The sequence below is a fragment of the Salvelinus sp. IW2-2015 genome, linkage group LG9 (genome assembly GCF_002910315.2).
Source record: "Salvelinus sp. IW2-2015 linkage group LG9, ASM291031v2, whole genome shotgun sequence".
Classification (NCBI taxonomy): Eukaryota; Metazoa; Chordata; class Actinopteri; order Salmoniformes; family Salmonidae; genus Salvelinus; species Salvelinus sp. IW2-2015.
In genome coordinates, this window is record NC_036849.1 from 13,592,544 (window position 1) to 13,609,655 (window position 17,112).

The window sequence follows — 17,112 nt, forward strand, 5'->3', positions numbered from 1 at the left end:
ACACTGGCCCACTGGACACACACACACACAGACAGACAGGTACACACTGCCCACTGGACAACAACAGGCACACACTGGCCCACTGGATACACACCAACACGCACACACTGGCCCACTGGACACACATACACAGACAGACAGGTACACACTGGCCCACTGGACACACAGACACACACATATAGGTACACACTGGCCCACTGGACACACACACATACAGGCACACATGGAAAAAAGTTGTTATGGCACCGGACGGGTTGGCTGCCATTTTACGGGCTCCTAACCAACTGTGCTGTTTTGTTAGTTTTTTCGCATTGTTTGTAACTTATTATGTACATAAAGTGACTACTACCGTCTCTTATGACCGAAAAGAGCTTCTGGACATCGGAACTGGACGAAGATTTTTACTAAAGCAAGAAGTACCAGTTACTCGATGACGCGGATGATACGCTACAGAACTGTTTGCTAGTACAGACTGGAATATGTTCCGTGATTCATCCAATGGCATTGAGGAGTATACCACCTCAGTCACCGGCTTCATCAATAAGTGCATTGAGAACGTAGTCCCCACAGTAACTGTACGTACATATCCCAACCAGAAGCCATGGAGTACAGGCAACATCTGCACCAAGCTAAAGGCTAGAGCTGGCGCTTTCAAGGAACGGGACACTAATCCGGACGCTTACAAGAAATCCCGCTATGCCCTCAGACGAACCATCAAACAGGCAAAGCATCAATACAGGACTAAGATTGAATCCTACTACACCGTCTCTGACGTTTGTCGGATGTGGCAGGGCTTGTAAACTATTATGGACTACAAAGGAAACCCAGCCCAGACGAGCTAAATGTCTTTTATGCTCGCTTCAAGGCAAGCAACACTGAAGCATGCATGAGAGCACCAGCTGTTCCAGATGACTGTGTGATCACGCTCTCCATAGCCGATGTGAGTAAGACCTTTAAACAGGTCAACATTCACAGGCTGCGAGGCCAGACGGATTACCAGGGTGTGTACTCGGAGCATGCACGGACTAACTGACAAGTGTCTTCACTGACATTTTCAACCTCTCCCTGAACGAGTCTGTAATACCCACATATTTCAAGCAGACCACCGTAGTCCCTGTGCCCAAGAATACAAAGGTAAGCTGCCTAAATGACTACCGCCCCGTAGCACTCACGTCGGTAGCCATGAAGTGCTTTGAAAGGCTGGTCATGGCTCACGGCTCTGTTTATCAGTTATGTATTGTCACTTTACCTCTACTTACATGTACAAATTACCTCAACACCCACACATTTACTCGGTACCGGGACCCCTGTATATAGCCTTGTTATTGTTATGTAATTCTGCTGTGTTACTTTTTATATTTACTTTAGAAAATATTTTCAAGGGCTTTTTCTCCCCAATTGGTAGTTACAGTTTTGTCCTATCGCTGCAACTCCTGTACGGACTCGGGAGAGGCGAACCAAGTTGCACTGCTTCTTGACACAATGCCCGCTTAACCAGCCGCACCAATGTGTCGGAGGAAACACCGTACACCTGGTGACCGTGTCAGCATGTATTGCGCCCGGCCCACAACAGGAGTCGCTAGTGCGAGATGGGACAAGAACATCCCTGCCGGCCAAACCCTCGCCTAACCCGGACGACGCTGGGCCAATTGTGCGCCACCCCATGGCTCTCCCGGGCCGTGGCCAGCTGCAACAGAGCCTGGACTTGAACCAGGATCTCTAGAGACACAGCTAGCACTGCGATGCAGTGCCTTAGACCACTGCGCCACTCGGGAGGCCCCACAGTAAATATTTTCTTAACTCTGTTTCTCGAACATAAGCATTTCATGTAAAGGTTTACACCTGTTTTATTCGGTGCACGTGACAAATAAGATTTGTTTTGATGGAAGTTTGAAAGAAGGGTTCTTAATCTCCCCGGGTGTTGCCCACAAACACGCATGGAATGGACGTTCAGACTCAAAGTATATCTTGTTGTTTTTGCCATGGATGGCCATGGATGGCTCTTGTCCAATGGCTGTACAGTAATGCATGATTGACATGTGTGAGCAGTCAGGGTTCTGCTCTGTACCTGACAAGATGCTCTGGGATTTAGGCGCTTTTTCCCCCAGGAAGGACAAGACTTTATTTTACAGTCATGTTGCAAAGGGTATTTATAGCAAGATATTTCATAGGAAAATATGTGGTAATAATCTAATCTTATGTTGACATTTGTGAAGTAGCAGGTCTTCCTGGTAACTGTAGACTACTTCACAGGCATCAACACAAATTCAGGTGCTTTTTGTAATTGCACATTACACATGCTTTTTTCCAGTGAACCCAAAGATACCACACTCACTTAATTTTGGTTATGACCAATCAGCCATTTTACAGTGATATTTCTAATTAAATAACAGGTAAATAGTTCACAATTTCTACAGTCCACTAGTTATAAAGTGTAGCTTCACTTTTTTACTCACTGCCTATTGAGTAGGGATAGGCGGGCTGCGTGGAGTTGTCTCTCTCTACAGAGGAAATGACTTGCACACTGAGGTACCGGCTTCATGACACAGTGAAATTATCTTCTGAGTGCTGGGCGGGGTGGATCATTTCCTGTATTGCTGAGCTCTAAGGGGAGATGAGCCGTGTCAATGTGAGCGTCAGCGTGTGTCTGTTTGTGTCAGAGTGAGCGTGTGTCTGTGTGCTTCTTCTCCTCAAATAGTAGTTCTGTGTGAGGTACGTCCTTTATTGGGAAGTGGAGTGGAGATGATGAAACAGCTGGCATCAAGCTGTATAGTGTACACTGACTTCTGCAGAGTAGAGAGACGGACGAACTGGGGGGTGAGAAAGAGACACGCGTACAGTTGAATTCGGAAGTTTACATACACTTAGGTTGGAGTCATTAAAACTCGATTTTCAACCACTCCACAAATTTCTTGTTAACAATCTATAGTTTTGGCAAGTTGGTTAAGATATCTACTTTGTGCATGACACAAGTAATTTTTCCAACAATTGTTTACAAACAGATTATTTCACATATAATTTACTGTATGTAATTCCAGTGGATCAGAAGTTTACATACACTAAGTTGACTGTGCTTTTAAACAGCTTGGGAAATTCAAGAAAATTATGTCATGGCTTTAGAAGCTTCTGATAGGCTAATTGACATAATTTGAGTCAACACGAGGATCCCGTGTGGCTCAGTTGGTAGAGCATGGCGCTTGCAACGCCAGGGTTGTGGGTTCAATTCCCACGGGGGGACCAGGATGAATATGTATGAACTTTCCAATTTGTAAGTCGCTCTGGAGAAGAGCGTCTGCTAAATGACTTAAATGTAAATGTAAATGTGTACCTGTGGATGTATTTCAAGGCCTACCTTCAAACTCAGTGCCTCTTTGCTTGACATCATGGGAAAATCAAAAGAAATCAACCAAGACCTCAGAAAACAAATTGTAGACCTCCACAAGTCTGGTTCATCCATGGGAGCAATTTCCAAACGCCTGAAGGTACCACGTTCATCTGTACAAACAATAGTACGCAAGTATAAACAACATGGGATCACGCAGCCGTCATACCGCTCAGGAAGGAGATGCTTTCTGTCTCCTAGAGATGAACGTACTTTGGTGCGAAAAGTGCAAATCAATCTCAGAACAACAGCAAAGGACCTTGTGAAGATGCTGGAGGAAACAGTTACAAAAGTATCTATATCCACAGTAAAACGAGTCTTATATCGACATAACCTGAAAGGTCGCTCAGCAAGGAAGAAGCCACTGCTCCAAAACCGCCATTAAAAGCCAGACTGCGGTTTGCAACTGCGCATGGGGACAAAGATCGTACTTTTTGGAGAAATGTCCTCTGGTCTGATGAAACAAAAATAGAACTGTTTGGCCATAATGACCATCATTATGTTTAGAGGTAAAAGGGGAACGCTTGCAAGCTGAAGAACACCATCCCAACCGTGAAGCACAGGGGTGGCAGCATCATGTTGTGGGGGTGCTTTGCTGCAGGAGGGACTGGTGCACTTCATAAAATCGATGGAATCATGAGGATGGAAAATGATGTGGATATATTGAAGCAACATCTCAAGACATCCGTCAGGAAGTTAAAGCTTGGTCGGAAATGGGTCTTCCAAATGGACAATGACACCAAGCATTCTTCCAAAGTTGTGGCAAAATGGCTCATGAACAACAAAGTCAAGGTATTGGAGTGGCCATCACAAAGCTTGTGGAAGGCTACCCGAAACGTTTGACCCAAGTTAAACAATTTAAAGGCAATGCTACCAAATACTAATTCAGTGTATGTAAACTACTGACCCACTGGGAATGTGATGAAAGAAATAAAAGCTGAATTAAATCATTCTCTACTATAATTCTGACATTTCACATTCTTAAAATAAAGTGGTGATCCTAACTGACCAAAGACAGGGAATTTTTACTAGGATTAAATGTCAGGAATTGTGAGAAACTGAGTTTAAATGTATTTGGCTAAGGTGTATGTAAACTTCCGACTTCAAATGTAGGATCTGAAAGGTTCTAGGAAGGTCTGTTGTAATGTTTTTCTTGGCACATATGAAGATGAATGTTATAATTGTTGTAATGTTATTCTTGACACATCTTCATACAAATATCTGTTGGTGTCAGAGAATGACCACTGTCAAATCCACTGCCCTCTGTGTTTTATGCTTGTTATGAGTTATGTCAATTCCACTTCAATGTTATGGAATTTTTATTAGATCACATTTTATGCCCAATTCCTGAATTAAATTAATTGAAATGAACACATGTTATACCCAATTTTTGTGGCACTTAAATGTCCTCATTGTTTTGGGTAAAAAGTTTAGTTACACCCCAAAAATAACGCTCCCACATTCACTTTGCTTGATTGCATGTTATGTTGGTTTATCTTTTCCAATTAATGAGTTTTCTTCTTTCTCTATTTCAGGATTCTATCAATGCCTTCGTTCTAGATCTAGACTACCCTGCCCTACGGAAAAACAAAAATGTAGAAACCTTTTTAAACAGATGTAAGTATGTTTGGTAATAGCAAAGATAAATGTGTGAATGTGTGTGTGGATGGCTGACTCCTCTCTTCTCCATGCAGATGAGAAGGTGATGGGGCACCTACGGGACTTTCAGATGAAGTCTGAGGACTTTGACAGGGTGAAGGTGATCGGCAGAGGGGCGTTTGGGGAGGTTCAGCTGGTGAGATGTATTTATTTTTGTATTTCATCAAGATGTGAAGCATCTGCGTATTGCGTACAACACTTAGTTCTGACTCTCCCTTTGTGTCTTTTTCCATCTCTCTTTCTGTCTCTTTAATTCCTTTGTTTCCCCCAGGTTCGACACAAAGCCTCTCAGAAAGTGTACGCCATGAAGCTGCTGAGCAAGTTTGAGATGATAAAACGCTCAGACTCAGCCTTTTTCTGGGAGGAGAGGGATATTATGGCCTTCGCCAACAGTCCCTGGGTTGTACAAGTAAGACCTGACACACACACACACACACACACACACACACACACACCTATATACTCAACCGGGATTCGTCGGACCAGGCAATGTTTTTCCACTCCTCAATTGTCCAGTGTTGGTGATTGCGTTCCCACTGGAACCGCTTCTTCTTGTTTTTAGCTGATAGGAGTGGAACCCGGTGCAATAGCCCATCCGTGACAAGGACCGATGAGTTGTGCGTTCCGAGATGCCGTTCTGCACACCACTGTTGTTCTGAGACCTCTCATCAACTAGCTGTTTTCACCCACAGGACTGCCGCTGACATGATGTTTTTTGTTTGTCGCACCATTCTCGGTAAACCCTAGATATTGTTGTGTGTGAAATGCCCAGGAGGCCAGCTGTTTCTGAGATACTGGAACCGGCGCACCTGGCCACGCTCAGTCGCTTAAGTCACTCGTTTTGCCCATTCTAAGGTTAAATCGAACAGTAACTTAATGTCTTGTTGCCTGTCTGCCAACTTATATAGCAAGCCACGGCCACGTAACTCACTGTCTGTAGGAGCAAACCATTTTCGTGAACGAGTTGGTGTACTTAATAAACTGGCCACTGAGTGTATAATATATTGTATAACAAGACAGGACAAAAACAGATTTTAAAACGATCTGCACAAACAATATCAAACCAAAATAGTGTGATGGAAGATAACCCTGTAACTTGAATTGTCTTTGCTTTCCGGTCTGTGTCTAGTTGTGCTGTGCCTTCCAAGACGACCGTTACCTTTACATGGTGATGGAGTACATGCCTGGAGGGGACCTGGTGAACCTCACCAGTACCTACGATATGCCTGAGAAGTGGGCCCGGTTCTACACGGCCGAGGTGGTCATGGCACTGGATGCCATCCACTCCCTGGGTTTCATCCACCGCGACGTCAAGCCTGACAACATGCTCCTGGACCGCCACGGACACCTCAAACTGGCCGACTTCGGAACCTGCATGAAGATGGACTCTGTGAGGACCACATTTTCCACTTGTTCCAGCTGTGCAGTGTGCTAAAGAGAGCATTACTCACAATACTTCCAGCGGAATAGCTTGTGTCTAGCTGTGCTTTAACTTAACACTTATTTGATAAGCGCTCATTAAAACTTAACTGTATATACTTGATGATTCATACTTGGTTTGCTTGAGAAAATGTGTCTAACTGAAGGATTGACTGGTTACAGACTGGGATGGTGCACTGTGACACAGCGGTTGGCACTCCAGACTACATCTCTCCTGAGGTTCTAAAGTCGCAGGGTGGAGATGGTTACTACGGACGGGAGTGTGACTGGTGGTCTGTAGGGGTCTTCATCTTCGAGATGCTAGTCGGTGAGTTGGGGTTGTCTAACTCCTTGGTGTTTATGTTCCTGGTCTTTGTTTGTCTAAAAATAATGACTCAGAATCTTAGTTTACACTAACTGAAGATATATCAAGTCTGCCTATAAAAAGATATTGGAGAACTTGTAAGCAAATTGCTTATAAGTAAACATAGTGTACTTATTTCTGTGCTATGTTCCCATTAGGTGACACACCATTCTATGCCGACTCCCTTGTTGGAACATACAGCAAGATCATGGATCACAAGAATTCCCTCAACTTTCCAGATGATGTAGAGATCTCCAAAGACGCCAAAAACCTCATCTGTGCCTTCCTGACAGACAGGTAACAATGATGTTAAGAATATTAACCACAGTTACAGATTTAAACTTCAAGTTACAGTTTGCAAAGTAATTTTTGTAGTAGTCTGACCGATATCCAGACTATTTTCAGACGGAACTATCCCAGCTTTCTCCCTGACCGCTAACATACAGTTGAAGTCGGAAGTTTACATACACTTAGGTTGGAGTCATTAAAACTCGTTTTTCAACCACTCCACACATTTCTTGTTAACAATCTATAGTTTTGGCAAGTTCGTTAGGACATCTACTTTGTGCATGACACAAGTCATTTTTCCAACAATTGTTTACAGACAGATTATTTCACTGTATCACAATTCCAGTGGGTCAGAAGTTTACATACACTAAGTTGACTGTGCTTTTAAACAGCTTGGAAAATTCCAGAAAATTATGTCTTGACTTTAGAAGCTTCTGATAGGCTAATTGACATCATTTGAGTCAATTGGAGGTGTAACTGTGGATGTATTTCAAGGCCTACCTTCAAACTCAGTGCCTCTTTGCTTGACATCATAGGAAAATCAAAAGAAATCTGCCAAGGCCTCAGAAAACAAATTGTAGACCTCCACGGGTCTGGTTCATCCCTGGGAGCAATTTCCAAACGCCTGAAGGTACCTACGTTCATCTGTACAAACAATAGTACTCAAGTATAAACAACATGGAACCACGCAGCCGTCATACCGCTCAGGAAGGAGACGCTTTCTGTCTCCTAGAGATGAACGTACTTTGGTGCGAAAAGTGCAAATCAATCCCAGAACAACAGCAAAGGACCTTGTGAAGATGCTGGAGGAAACAGTTACAAAAGTATCTACATCCACAGTAAAACGAGTCCTATATCGACATAACCTGAAAGGCCGCTCAGCAAGGAAGAAGCCACTGCTCCAAAACCGCCATGCAAAAGCCAGACTGTGGTTTGCATCTGCACATGGGGACAAAGATCATACTTTTTGGAGAAATGTCCTCTGCTCTGATGACACAAAAATAGAACTGTTTGGTCATAATGACCATCGTTTTGTTTGGAGGAAAAAGGGGAACGCTTGCAACCCGAAGAACACCATCCCAATTGTGAAGCACAGGGGTGGCAGCATCATGTTGTGGGGGTGCTTTGCTGCAGGAGGGACTGGTGCACTTCACAAAATAGATGGCATCATAAGGAAAGAAAATTATGTGGATATATTGAAGAAACATCTCAAGACATCAGTCAGGAAGTTAAAGCTTGGTCAGAAATGGGTCTTCCAAATGGACAATGACACCAAGCATTCTTCCAAAGTTGTGGCAAAATGGCTCAAGGCCAACAAAGTCAAGGTATTGGAGTGGCCATCACAGAGCCCTGACCTCAATCCTATAGAAAATCTGTGGGTAGAACTGAAAAAGCGTATGCGAGCAAGGAGGCCTACAAACCTGACTCAGTTACACCAGCTCTGTCAGGAGGAATGGGCCAAAATTCACCCAACTTATTGTGGGAAGCTTGTGGAATGCTACCCGAAACGTTTGATCCAAGTTAAACAATTGAAAGGTAATGCTACCAAATACTAATTGAGTGTATGTAAACTTCTGACCCATTGGGAATGTGATGAAAGAAATAAAAACTGAAATAAATAATTCTCTCTACTATTATTCTGACATTTCACATTCTTAAAATAAAGTGGTGATCCTAACTGAACTAAGACAGGGAATGTTTACTAGGTTTAAATGTCAGGAATTGTGAAAAACTGAGTTTCAATGTATTTGGCTAAGGTGTATGTAAACTTCCGACTTCAACTGTAAGTCTATGGCCCTTTATTTGGTTTTTAGGGAGGTGCGACTGGGCCGCAACGGGGTGGAGGAGATCAAACGACACCCCTTTTTCAAGAATGACCAATGGAACTTCGACAGCATCAGAAACAGTAGGTGTCTCTGCCATACAGCCAAGTACATTTTATTTATTTATTTGATCATATAAGATCATCCTGGTACAATAGAAAACATATTACATATGGTTACCTAGAAATTACATAAATAACATCAATATTTCCTTCTTTCTCTCCCTCCCACCTCTCCTCCCACCTCTCCTCTCGCCAACCTCCTCCCACCCTCTCTTCCCATTCTCCTCCCACCTCTCCTCCCCCCTCCTCTCCTCCACTCTCCTCCCACTCTCCCTTCCCACTCTCTCTCCACCTCTCCTCCCACTTTCCCTCCCACTCTCCTCCCACCTCCCTCCCACTCTCCCTCCAACTCTCCCTCCCACCTCTCCCTCCCACTCTCCCTCCCACCTCTCCTCCCACTCTCCCTCCCACTGTTTAGCGGCGGCTCCTGTGGTTCCAGAGTTGAGCAGTGACATTGACACTAGCAACTTTGATGAGATAGAAGATGACAAGGGTGACGTGGAGACCTTCCCTACTCCTAAGGCTTTTGTGGGAAACCAGCTTCCTTTCGTCGGCTTCACATACTTCAAGGAAGACCAGTAAGTCTTCAGACTTCATGTCTTACTATCACAGTCCTTCCTCATCATGGACAGTATTTTTTTACTTAGTAACTCATGTATAGTGGATGTCTAAGTTTCACACAAGCTTTGATTATGTTAAAAACTCTGAAAGTGTGTATTAATGTGTGTATGTGTGTGAGCTGTTAGTTCTTCATCAAATACCAATGTGTTTCCTCCAGGTTACTAAGCGGTGTGAATAACTCTACAGTTGTGACCGTGAACTCAACAGCCTTAAAAGGAGAGGTGGGTACCTACTTGCCTGTCATATACCTATAGTTCTCTTTCAATTATTTGTTTTGATATCACATGTGGCGGATTTGCAAGGATCACCTACTCTCAGAAGAACCTATCAAAAGCATCTGTTGGAGACACAGGTAGAGTGGTGAATGAGGTGAGCCCCTCACCTTCCTTAAAAGGAGCCACTCTCCCGACCTCTGGTTATTCTCGCTTCTCTTCCTCAAGAAGAGAATTAACATTACTCTCTAGTGCTCAGATCGACTGGATGCCTGTTTTCCTGCTTGCCTGCTCAGAAGTGAACCGTGAAGGATATCGCTGCCTAGTGTAGGTCTCGAGAGGTTTTCGTTTTGTGTAGAAATGACTTTTCTACTTCTGTCTCTGTTAGTAGCTTGCTTCCCGGCTAGCTATTGAAACTCTGTTAGCCCACTCTGCAAGGCTAACTTGGGAAGCTCGCCGTACCTGCAACACGGTAGCATTGCTAGCTCCCTTTTCTCATCTAGTTTAAGCTACGTTCACCCATTGTGTTAACTAGACCGTCCGTCTCAGCCTCACGGCTCCTTCAGTCGCAGAAGACTAACTTTGCCCCCGCACGGTTTCCTTCAACTAGCACTGAGCTAGCACCGGTTACTTCTAGCTAATGCCACACTAGCCTCGTGGCTATAGCGTTCAACTTTGCTCATTATTGCTAGTTAGAAGCCTTGCGGCTAACAGGTAACTAGCTTATTACACCATTTACACAAGATATTTTTGGCTAGCCACAAAGCTTCTAACTATCTTGGCTACACCATATACACGTTGCTCTTACAACCGGCATCTTGCTGTACCCCTAGCAAGCCTTGTTCCTTTATGGCAGAATACAATGTCTGGTAGAGGGGGGTGAGGGATTTTAGAGCCCTGCTGGCATTGAGGGCTATAGCCTGGACCATGGTGGGAAGGATCTTCTCATCCACTATGGCTCTGTTGAACAGGGGCCCAAAAAAACAATGGCCACTATTATCCCATCCCAGGAAGAGCCTAGCTCAGCACTCGAACCCCCACGTTCTTGTGCTTGTGGTTCCATGATTGTGGGGAAAGGTTCCAAACCTCTGTGCATCAATAAGGAACATCCCCATGAGAGGCTCGACGACCCTGAGTCCTGTGAGCACTGCAAACTGCTGACAAGGGCAGGTCTGAAGAAGAGGCTTTAAATGTGCTTCTATATCGGTAGCCCCTCTCTCCTCCAAGCCAATAGCGACAGATAGCCTCAACTCCCTCCCTTCACTGTCTGACGATGTAGTGTCAGGGGAAGGCGAGTTAGGGGATGACGATGGAATTAATCTCACGGATATCCTCAAGATAACTCAGGAGATGGGGGCTGACCCCGTTTTCCTGCCCTCTCAGGCCCTGAGAGCAGTGTAACTGCCCCTCCTCCTTTGGAGTTTGGGCTCCTTCATCTCTGCAAACAACCCTCGGCCAGACTCGGCATTGAGTGGCCGTCTCCTGTGGGAGCTCAGCGTCCGTTAAGGGACTCCTGTCTCATACAGCGTTGATTTAAAATAACTGCTCCACGCATGATCAGTTTGCCTCAGGGAAGCTAAGAACTAGTGGGATAAACCCCTAACTAGCTAAATTCTTGCTAGGGGTACCCCGAGCCTGGACATATAGAAGAATCCGAGTTTGGCAACCCTCCCGCAGTGGAGCCGTCACTGGCTGACCATCTCAGCCCCTCGCGCCGTGTTACTAAAGACCTACTGGATGCCCCAGTGACACTCAAGGAGTTGTTCGGGCTAACTGTTGCCACCATGCGGCAGAAGTGTGACATGCACAAGAATAAATGCGAAGCACGTGGCAGCCGTTGGTTCCTGTATATCGCCCCAGCCTCACTGCTGGGAAGGGGTAATAAGCTGTCCTTGGGGGACTGAGGTCCCTGGTGACGCAGCAGTCTGCCAAGACTCCGGCTAGGCCCCTGAACCAGGCCAAACCTGTAGGGAAGCAGTCTTACGCTGCAGCCGCAACAAAGATTTACCTCTCTAACCTTCCTGAGGGAGATAAGAAGGGCTGGACAACCTAGGGCGGCTTAGAAGGATAGTGTGCAAGACCTATGGCTCTCTGCCCTACCCTCCTTTTTCGGGTTTAACGTTTTCTGCTCTTTTCCCTCCAAGTTTTGCAGCAGTGGGAAGGCAGGGCTGCGTTGCGACAACCCTTCTCGGATTTTCAGCCAGGGGCAGTAAAGTCAGCATGTGAGCCCTCCCTCCGGTCTCACCGACATACGAAGCAGGACGGCATTCTGTCTTTCGACATCCACTGTGGCCCTTTTTACATATTGTGTGAGGCATTTTCCAGGCCTCACTGTGAAACCCCCTCAGCCCTTTATAGGATTCTGAGGGGCGTTTTTCTCCCCTCTACATTGCAAAGGCGACTTGGCTCTGTTATGGAGAACACTCTCCATTGAGCTAGAGATCAGTAAAAATAGTGGGATGGGGCGCCCTCACCAGGCATCAGAGCCCCAGACTGCTATCTAGTACTCCCGAGTCCACAAAGCTTCGGCTTTTCTTCGTCCAGTTTTTTACTGCGATTGGTTCATGCAGCCGGGCCACTGCTTGCTTTGCCTCTCCATCCTACGGGAGTGAACAGCTGAAGAGATATCTTTGCTCTTAACAACCCTCTCCATGGAGCAGGGCCAAGACATACCAGTTATGTAGCTGTCCTACTGACCAGGATTAGGAATACTGCACTGCAGTTGTTTCCTTCTTCCTACGGCTATATTGCCTGACGTCTTACGTCATGGCGCTGGCTGCTCCAGAGAGAGCCCTCTTTCCGCATCTATTTAGACTGACTTGCTGCAGTCTGGTAGAAGCAACAACCCTATGAGGGCCCTGGGACACCCTATCCCAAAAGACGGTGACCACGCCGTTTGGTGTAGAAGAGCTGACACAACATTGGAAAAATTGGGTGTAGAATCTATTTACCAAGTCGAGTTGTTGTTGTGTGTTCTATGTGTGAGAAATATTCCTCTCGAGGCGCATTCAAGTTACAAGTGCCATAGGGAGGGAAACTTGCATTTTGACAAGCAGCACAACAATCCTTGCAATCGTCTTTCCAATCCTATTAGTTTCTCAACTCCTAAATATGCATCAACTGCACAATTTTAAATCCAGATTATTATTTTTTCAGCAGCAGCTTGGTTAAGCATGTGAGTGCATAGGGGAGAGTGGGGATACATGTAACACAGGTCAATTTTAGGGTAACTTGGGGGAAAACACCACCCTACCTCAATAATATTTTTTTCGGAGTGATTCAAAAAAATTGTGATGAGACAGATTACATTTTTATTTTAGCAACATTAATGGCAACCAGGGAAAGTGTTGGGGGAGAGGGTGGGTTACCCCGGGTGGCAGTTTATCCCAAGTTACCCTAACAGGTAGGCCTACATTATATTCACTGTGTTTATAGAATTATTTGGGGACACAACATTTATTAATATGATTCTAACTAGTTAAAAGATCACATTTGGGATCTGTAATGATTAGCCCTATAGGGTAAATGCAGATAGGCAACCCCATGCTTCAGCCTATTTATTTATAACCACTATGCTACATCAGCTGGGCTACAGGTGATAATTCTTATTGCTAATAGCATACCTGATCATATGAACTATGCATAAGCTATATTCATGGTCCATTATGTTAATAATTTTACCAGTATGTTATTAGGCTCATTTCTGGAGGTGGAAATTCTGTTTTAGATGGTGTCAGCGTAATTGTATATTCATTCATTTTGAAGTTTAATGTCCTTTTAAAAAATCACCAGAATGTATCTTCTTTCCTTTATACATGGAAATTCTCCAGGGTGGGTCCCCGGACCCCCAAAACAGGGTTGAATGGGTGGTCCCTCTCCTCCCTTGTTTTGGTGGTGCGGGGTCCCCCTCTGCTACATATTTTTCCATAGGAAACACTGCCTCTCCTACAGAATAGTTGACCTATTGGACACTGTTCTTGGGACATATCTCATTAATTGGGAGAGTGGCTCCTTTTAAGGAAGGTGAGGGGCTCACCTCATTCGCCCCTCTACCGGTCTGTCTCCAAAAGACGCTTTACATAGGTTCTTCCGAGAGTAGGTGATCCTAGCAAATCCCCCACGTGAGATATTTCACTCATAATATCAGAGAACCGGAGTTACAGAAGTAACCTAAGTTATGTAATTATATTTTGTGCATATGAATCTAACGCAACACTATAATAACAATGTCATAACAGGTCATAATAATATAATTCCTTTGTTTGGCTCAAGAATTATGCATAATAATCTGTCAAGTTCTTAGCGCTACTGAAACACTTACGAGGCTTTGCTTCAGTAGCTAAACAACAAGCTAATCCCGTGAAAGCTGTCAGCTCATTGACTTCTGTGCGGACTGAAATTGTTTTGCAGAGCAAATGAAATGTATTTCTTATCTGTTGCAGGATATTGTGATGTTAAGTGTTCTCTCTCTCTCTTTAATCAAAGCTCTTCTGAATTGATTTCACTTGTTTATGGCTTTGGAAAAAGGTAAAATTGTGGTAAAATGAAACGCTCTAGTTTTAGAGCAGAATCCAGGTGAAGTATATTGTAACAGATGCGCCGCCCCCTTCCCCTCTTCCTCAAGTCGGCCAAGCTACAGAAGAAACTGCACCAGCTGGAAGAGCAGCTCAATAATGAGATGCAGACCAAAGATGAGCTGGAGCACAAGTGCAGGTAGACACAACATGCCCTGGCCTCATACACACACACAATACACCTACTACTATTACTCACTTGCTATGTGAGTTAGTTATGTTCTTTATGATATGGGGCGATGAGAATAGTGACATGCACTATGTTCTCTTCCTGTAGAACTTCCACCAGTCGTCTAGAGAAAATCTCCAAAGAACTTGATGAAGAGGTGAGAACTTTGGAGCTACAGTAGCAATATAGCACACAACTGATAAAAATGTCAACCAAGAAATAATTAGTTGTGCACTTCCAACACTGACCTTTGTGGTGGTGCATTGACAGACGAGTAGCAGAAAGGCTCTGGAGTCGAGTCTGAGGCAGCTGGAGAGAGAGAAGGCTCTACTGCAGCACAAGACTGTGGAGAGCCACCGCAAGGCCGAAAGCGAGGCCGACCGGAAACGCTGCCTGGAGAACGAGGGTGAGGATCGCTGGCTGAAAACACACACACACACTGTATACTTTCATATCTAACTTGTGATGTGGTCTGCAGTCAACAGCCTACGAGACCAGCTGGATGAAATGAAGAAGAGAAATCAGAACTCGCACATATCCAACGAGAGGAACATTCACTTACAAAGACAGGTGTGTGTTTCTGCTTTAGGATAAAATGGCTTTATGTGTGTGTTTAAGTGCTTGTCTGTTTGTATATGGTAATGTGCATATGTCCACGTATGTATACTGAGTGTTTATGTGAATGTGTAACTAACTGACGTGTTCTCCATAATATTTCAGCTGGACGAGGCCAATGCTCTGTTGCGTGCGGAGCAGGAGGTGGCCACAAGGCTGAGGAAGGCCCAGACGGAAACAGGCAAGCAGCTGCAAGCTCTGGAGGCCGGGGGCAGAGAGCTGCAGGACAAGTGCTGCCTGCTGGAGCGCTCCAAGCTCACGCTGGAGAAGGAGTTCATCGGGCTGCAGGCAGCACTGGAGGCTGAGAGGAGAGAACACAGCCAGGGCTCTGAGACCATCACAGACATGCAGGGTGAGTGGGGATTTTGTTTGTGTGGGAGAGACTGTGCATCTATTCACATGTACATCTCTCGGAGCATGATTTGGCCTTTGGTGACATTTTTCTCTCTGTAGGGCGAATCTCGGGGCTGGAGGATGAGGTTTGGCAGGTGAGACAGGCCCTTTCCAAGGCAGAGACCGAGAAGAGACAACTACAGGAGAAACTCACTGATCTGGAGAAGGTAAACATCCACACTGATTCATATCACTTCATCTATCATTTCCATACTTTTTATTACTTTTTTAACCCTCTTTCATATTCACTCCTGTAGGAGAAGAACAACAAGGAGATAGACATGACGTACAAGCTGAAGGTGTTGCAACAGGGGCTGGAGCAGGAGGAGGCATCACACAAAGCCACCAAGGCACGGCTCGCGGACAAGAGCAAGATTGAGTCGATCGAAGGCGCCAAGTCTGAGGCCATGAAGGGTAAGACCATTCCTGAGTTCTCAGGTATGACAAAGGACAGGAATCAGTCTTCGGTAAAGAAACTAGACTCTGGTTAGCAGGGTCAAATCTAATTAAATAAATCACTTCTCTTGCTCTCTTCCCCCAGATATGGAGCAGAAGCTGCAGGAGGAGAGGTCTTCCAAGCTGCGTGTGGAGAACAGGATGTTGGAGCTGGAGAAACATAGCAGCATGCTGGACTGTGACTACAAGCAGTCCCTGCAGAAACTAGACGAGCTTCGCAGGCACAAGGAGAGGCTCACCGAGGAGGTGAAGAACCTGACCCTGAAGATCGAGCAGGAGACCCAGAAGCGCAGTCTTACCCAGAACGACCTGAAGGCCCAGAACCAGCAGCTAAATGCCCTGAAGACCTCTGAGAAGCAGCTGAAACAGGAGGCCAACCACCTGCTGGAAATCAAACGCAGCCTGGAGAAACAGAACCAGGAGCTACGCAAGTCAGTCAACATTCTGACTTTCTTTTCGCTCCCTTTTTTTAATGTTTTACTTTTTTTGCAAATAATAATGCAGACAGAAAATGGCATAACAATAAAACAATCTCGAAGGATTCATTTGTGTTTGTGACCACAGAGAAAGGCAGGACTCAGATGGCCAAATGAAGGAACTTCAGGACCAGCTAGAGGCTGAGCAGTATTTTTCGGTAGGTCTGCTGCAGCTATAACACTTAATGGTTGGTTTTTGACAGTGTAATCCTAACTTGAGATAACTTGCACCCTTTGTATGCATTCTTGCACACTTGAAGTGTGAATTTGTGTTTTGAAGATGCTCATCTCTTTGTGTTGCCCAGACGCTGTATAAGACCCAGGTGCGGGAGTTGAAGGAGGAATGCGAAGAGAAGAGCAAGCTCTACAAGGACATACAGCAGTCACTTCAGGAGTTACAAGAGGAGAGGTGAGTACAAGGAAGTAGTGTTGCCCTACACTGTTTACTGACATTAGTCTACAACTCAAGTCCTGCTGAACTTATAAACATCTGACCAGATATCCAGAAGAGGATGTGCTTCTCTAGGGCCTGGTTTAAGCCTTCTTCCTCTTTACGGAGTTCTTGAAATGAATATTGTTATATTTGACCCCCCCCCCCC

General features: G+C 45.1%; 1 protein-coding gene across 3 annotated transcripts in view; it reads left to right on the top strand.

Annotated features, from left to right (window-relative positions):
- rock2a (rho-associated, coiled-coil containing protein kinase 2a) overlaps window positions 1–17,112 on the top strand; it is a 47,321-nt gene that overhangs the window by 18,104 nt on the left and 12,105 nt on the right. For all 3 annotated transcript variants that reach the window (XM_023994291.2, XM_023994293.2, XM_023994294.2), the window contains exons 2-13: window positions 4,918–4,999; window positions 5,077–5,177; window positions 5,313–5,450; window positions 6,171–6,431; window positions 6,644–6,788; window positions 6,983–7,121; window positions 8,927–9,018; window positions 9,416–9,575; window positions 9,776–9,839; window positions 14,455–14,543; window positions 14,682–14,730; window positions 14,844–14,979. In XM_023994291.2, coding sequence (XP_023850059.1) covers window positions 4,918–4,999; window positions 5,077–5,177; window positions 5,313–5,450; window positions 6,171–6,431; window positions 6,644–6,788; window positions 6,983–7,121; window positions 8,927–9,018; window positions 9,416–9,575; window positions 9,776–9,839; window positions 14,455–14,543; window positions 14,682–14,730; window positions 14,844–14,979 — 1,456 coding nt within the window. The remainder of the gene's footprint in view (window positions 1–4,917; window positions 5,000–5,076; window positions 5,178–5,312; window positions 5,451–6,170; window positions 6,432–6,643; window positions 6,789–6,982; window positions 7,122–8,926; window positions 9,019–9,415; window positions 9,576–9,775; window positions 9,840–14,454; window positions 14,544–14,681; window positions 14,731–14,843; window positions 14,980–17,112) is intronic.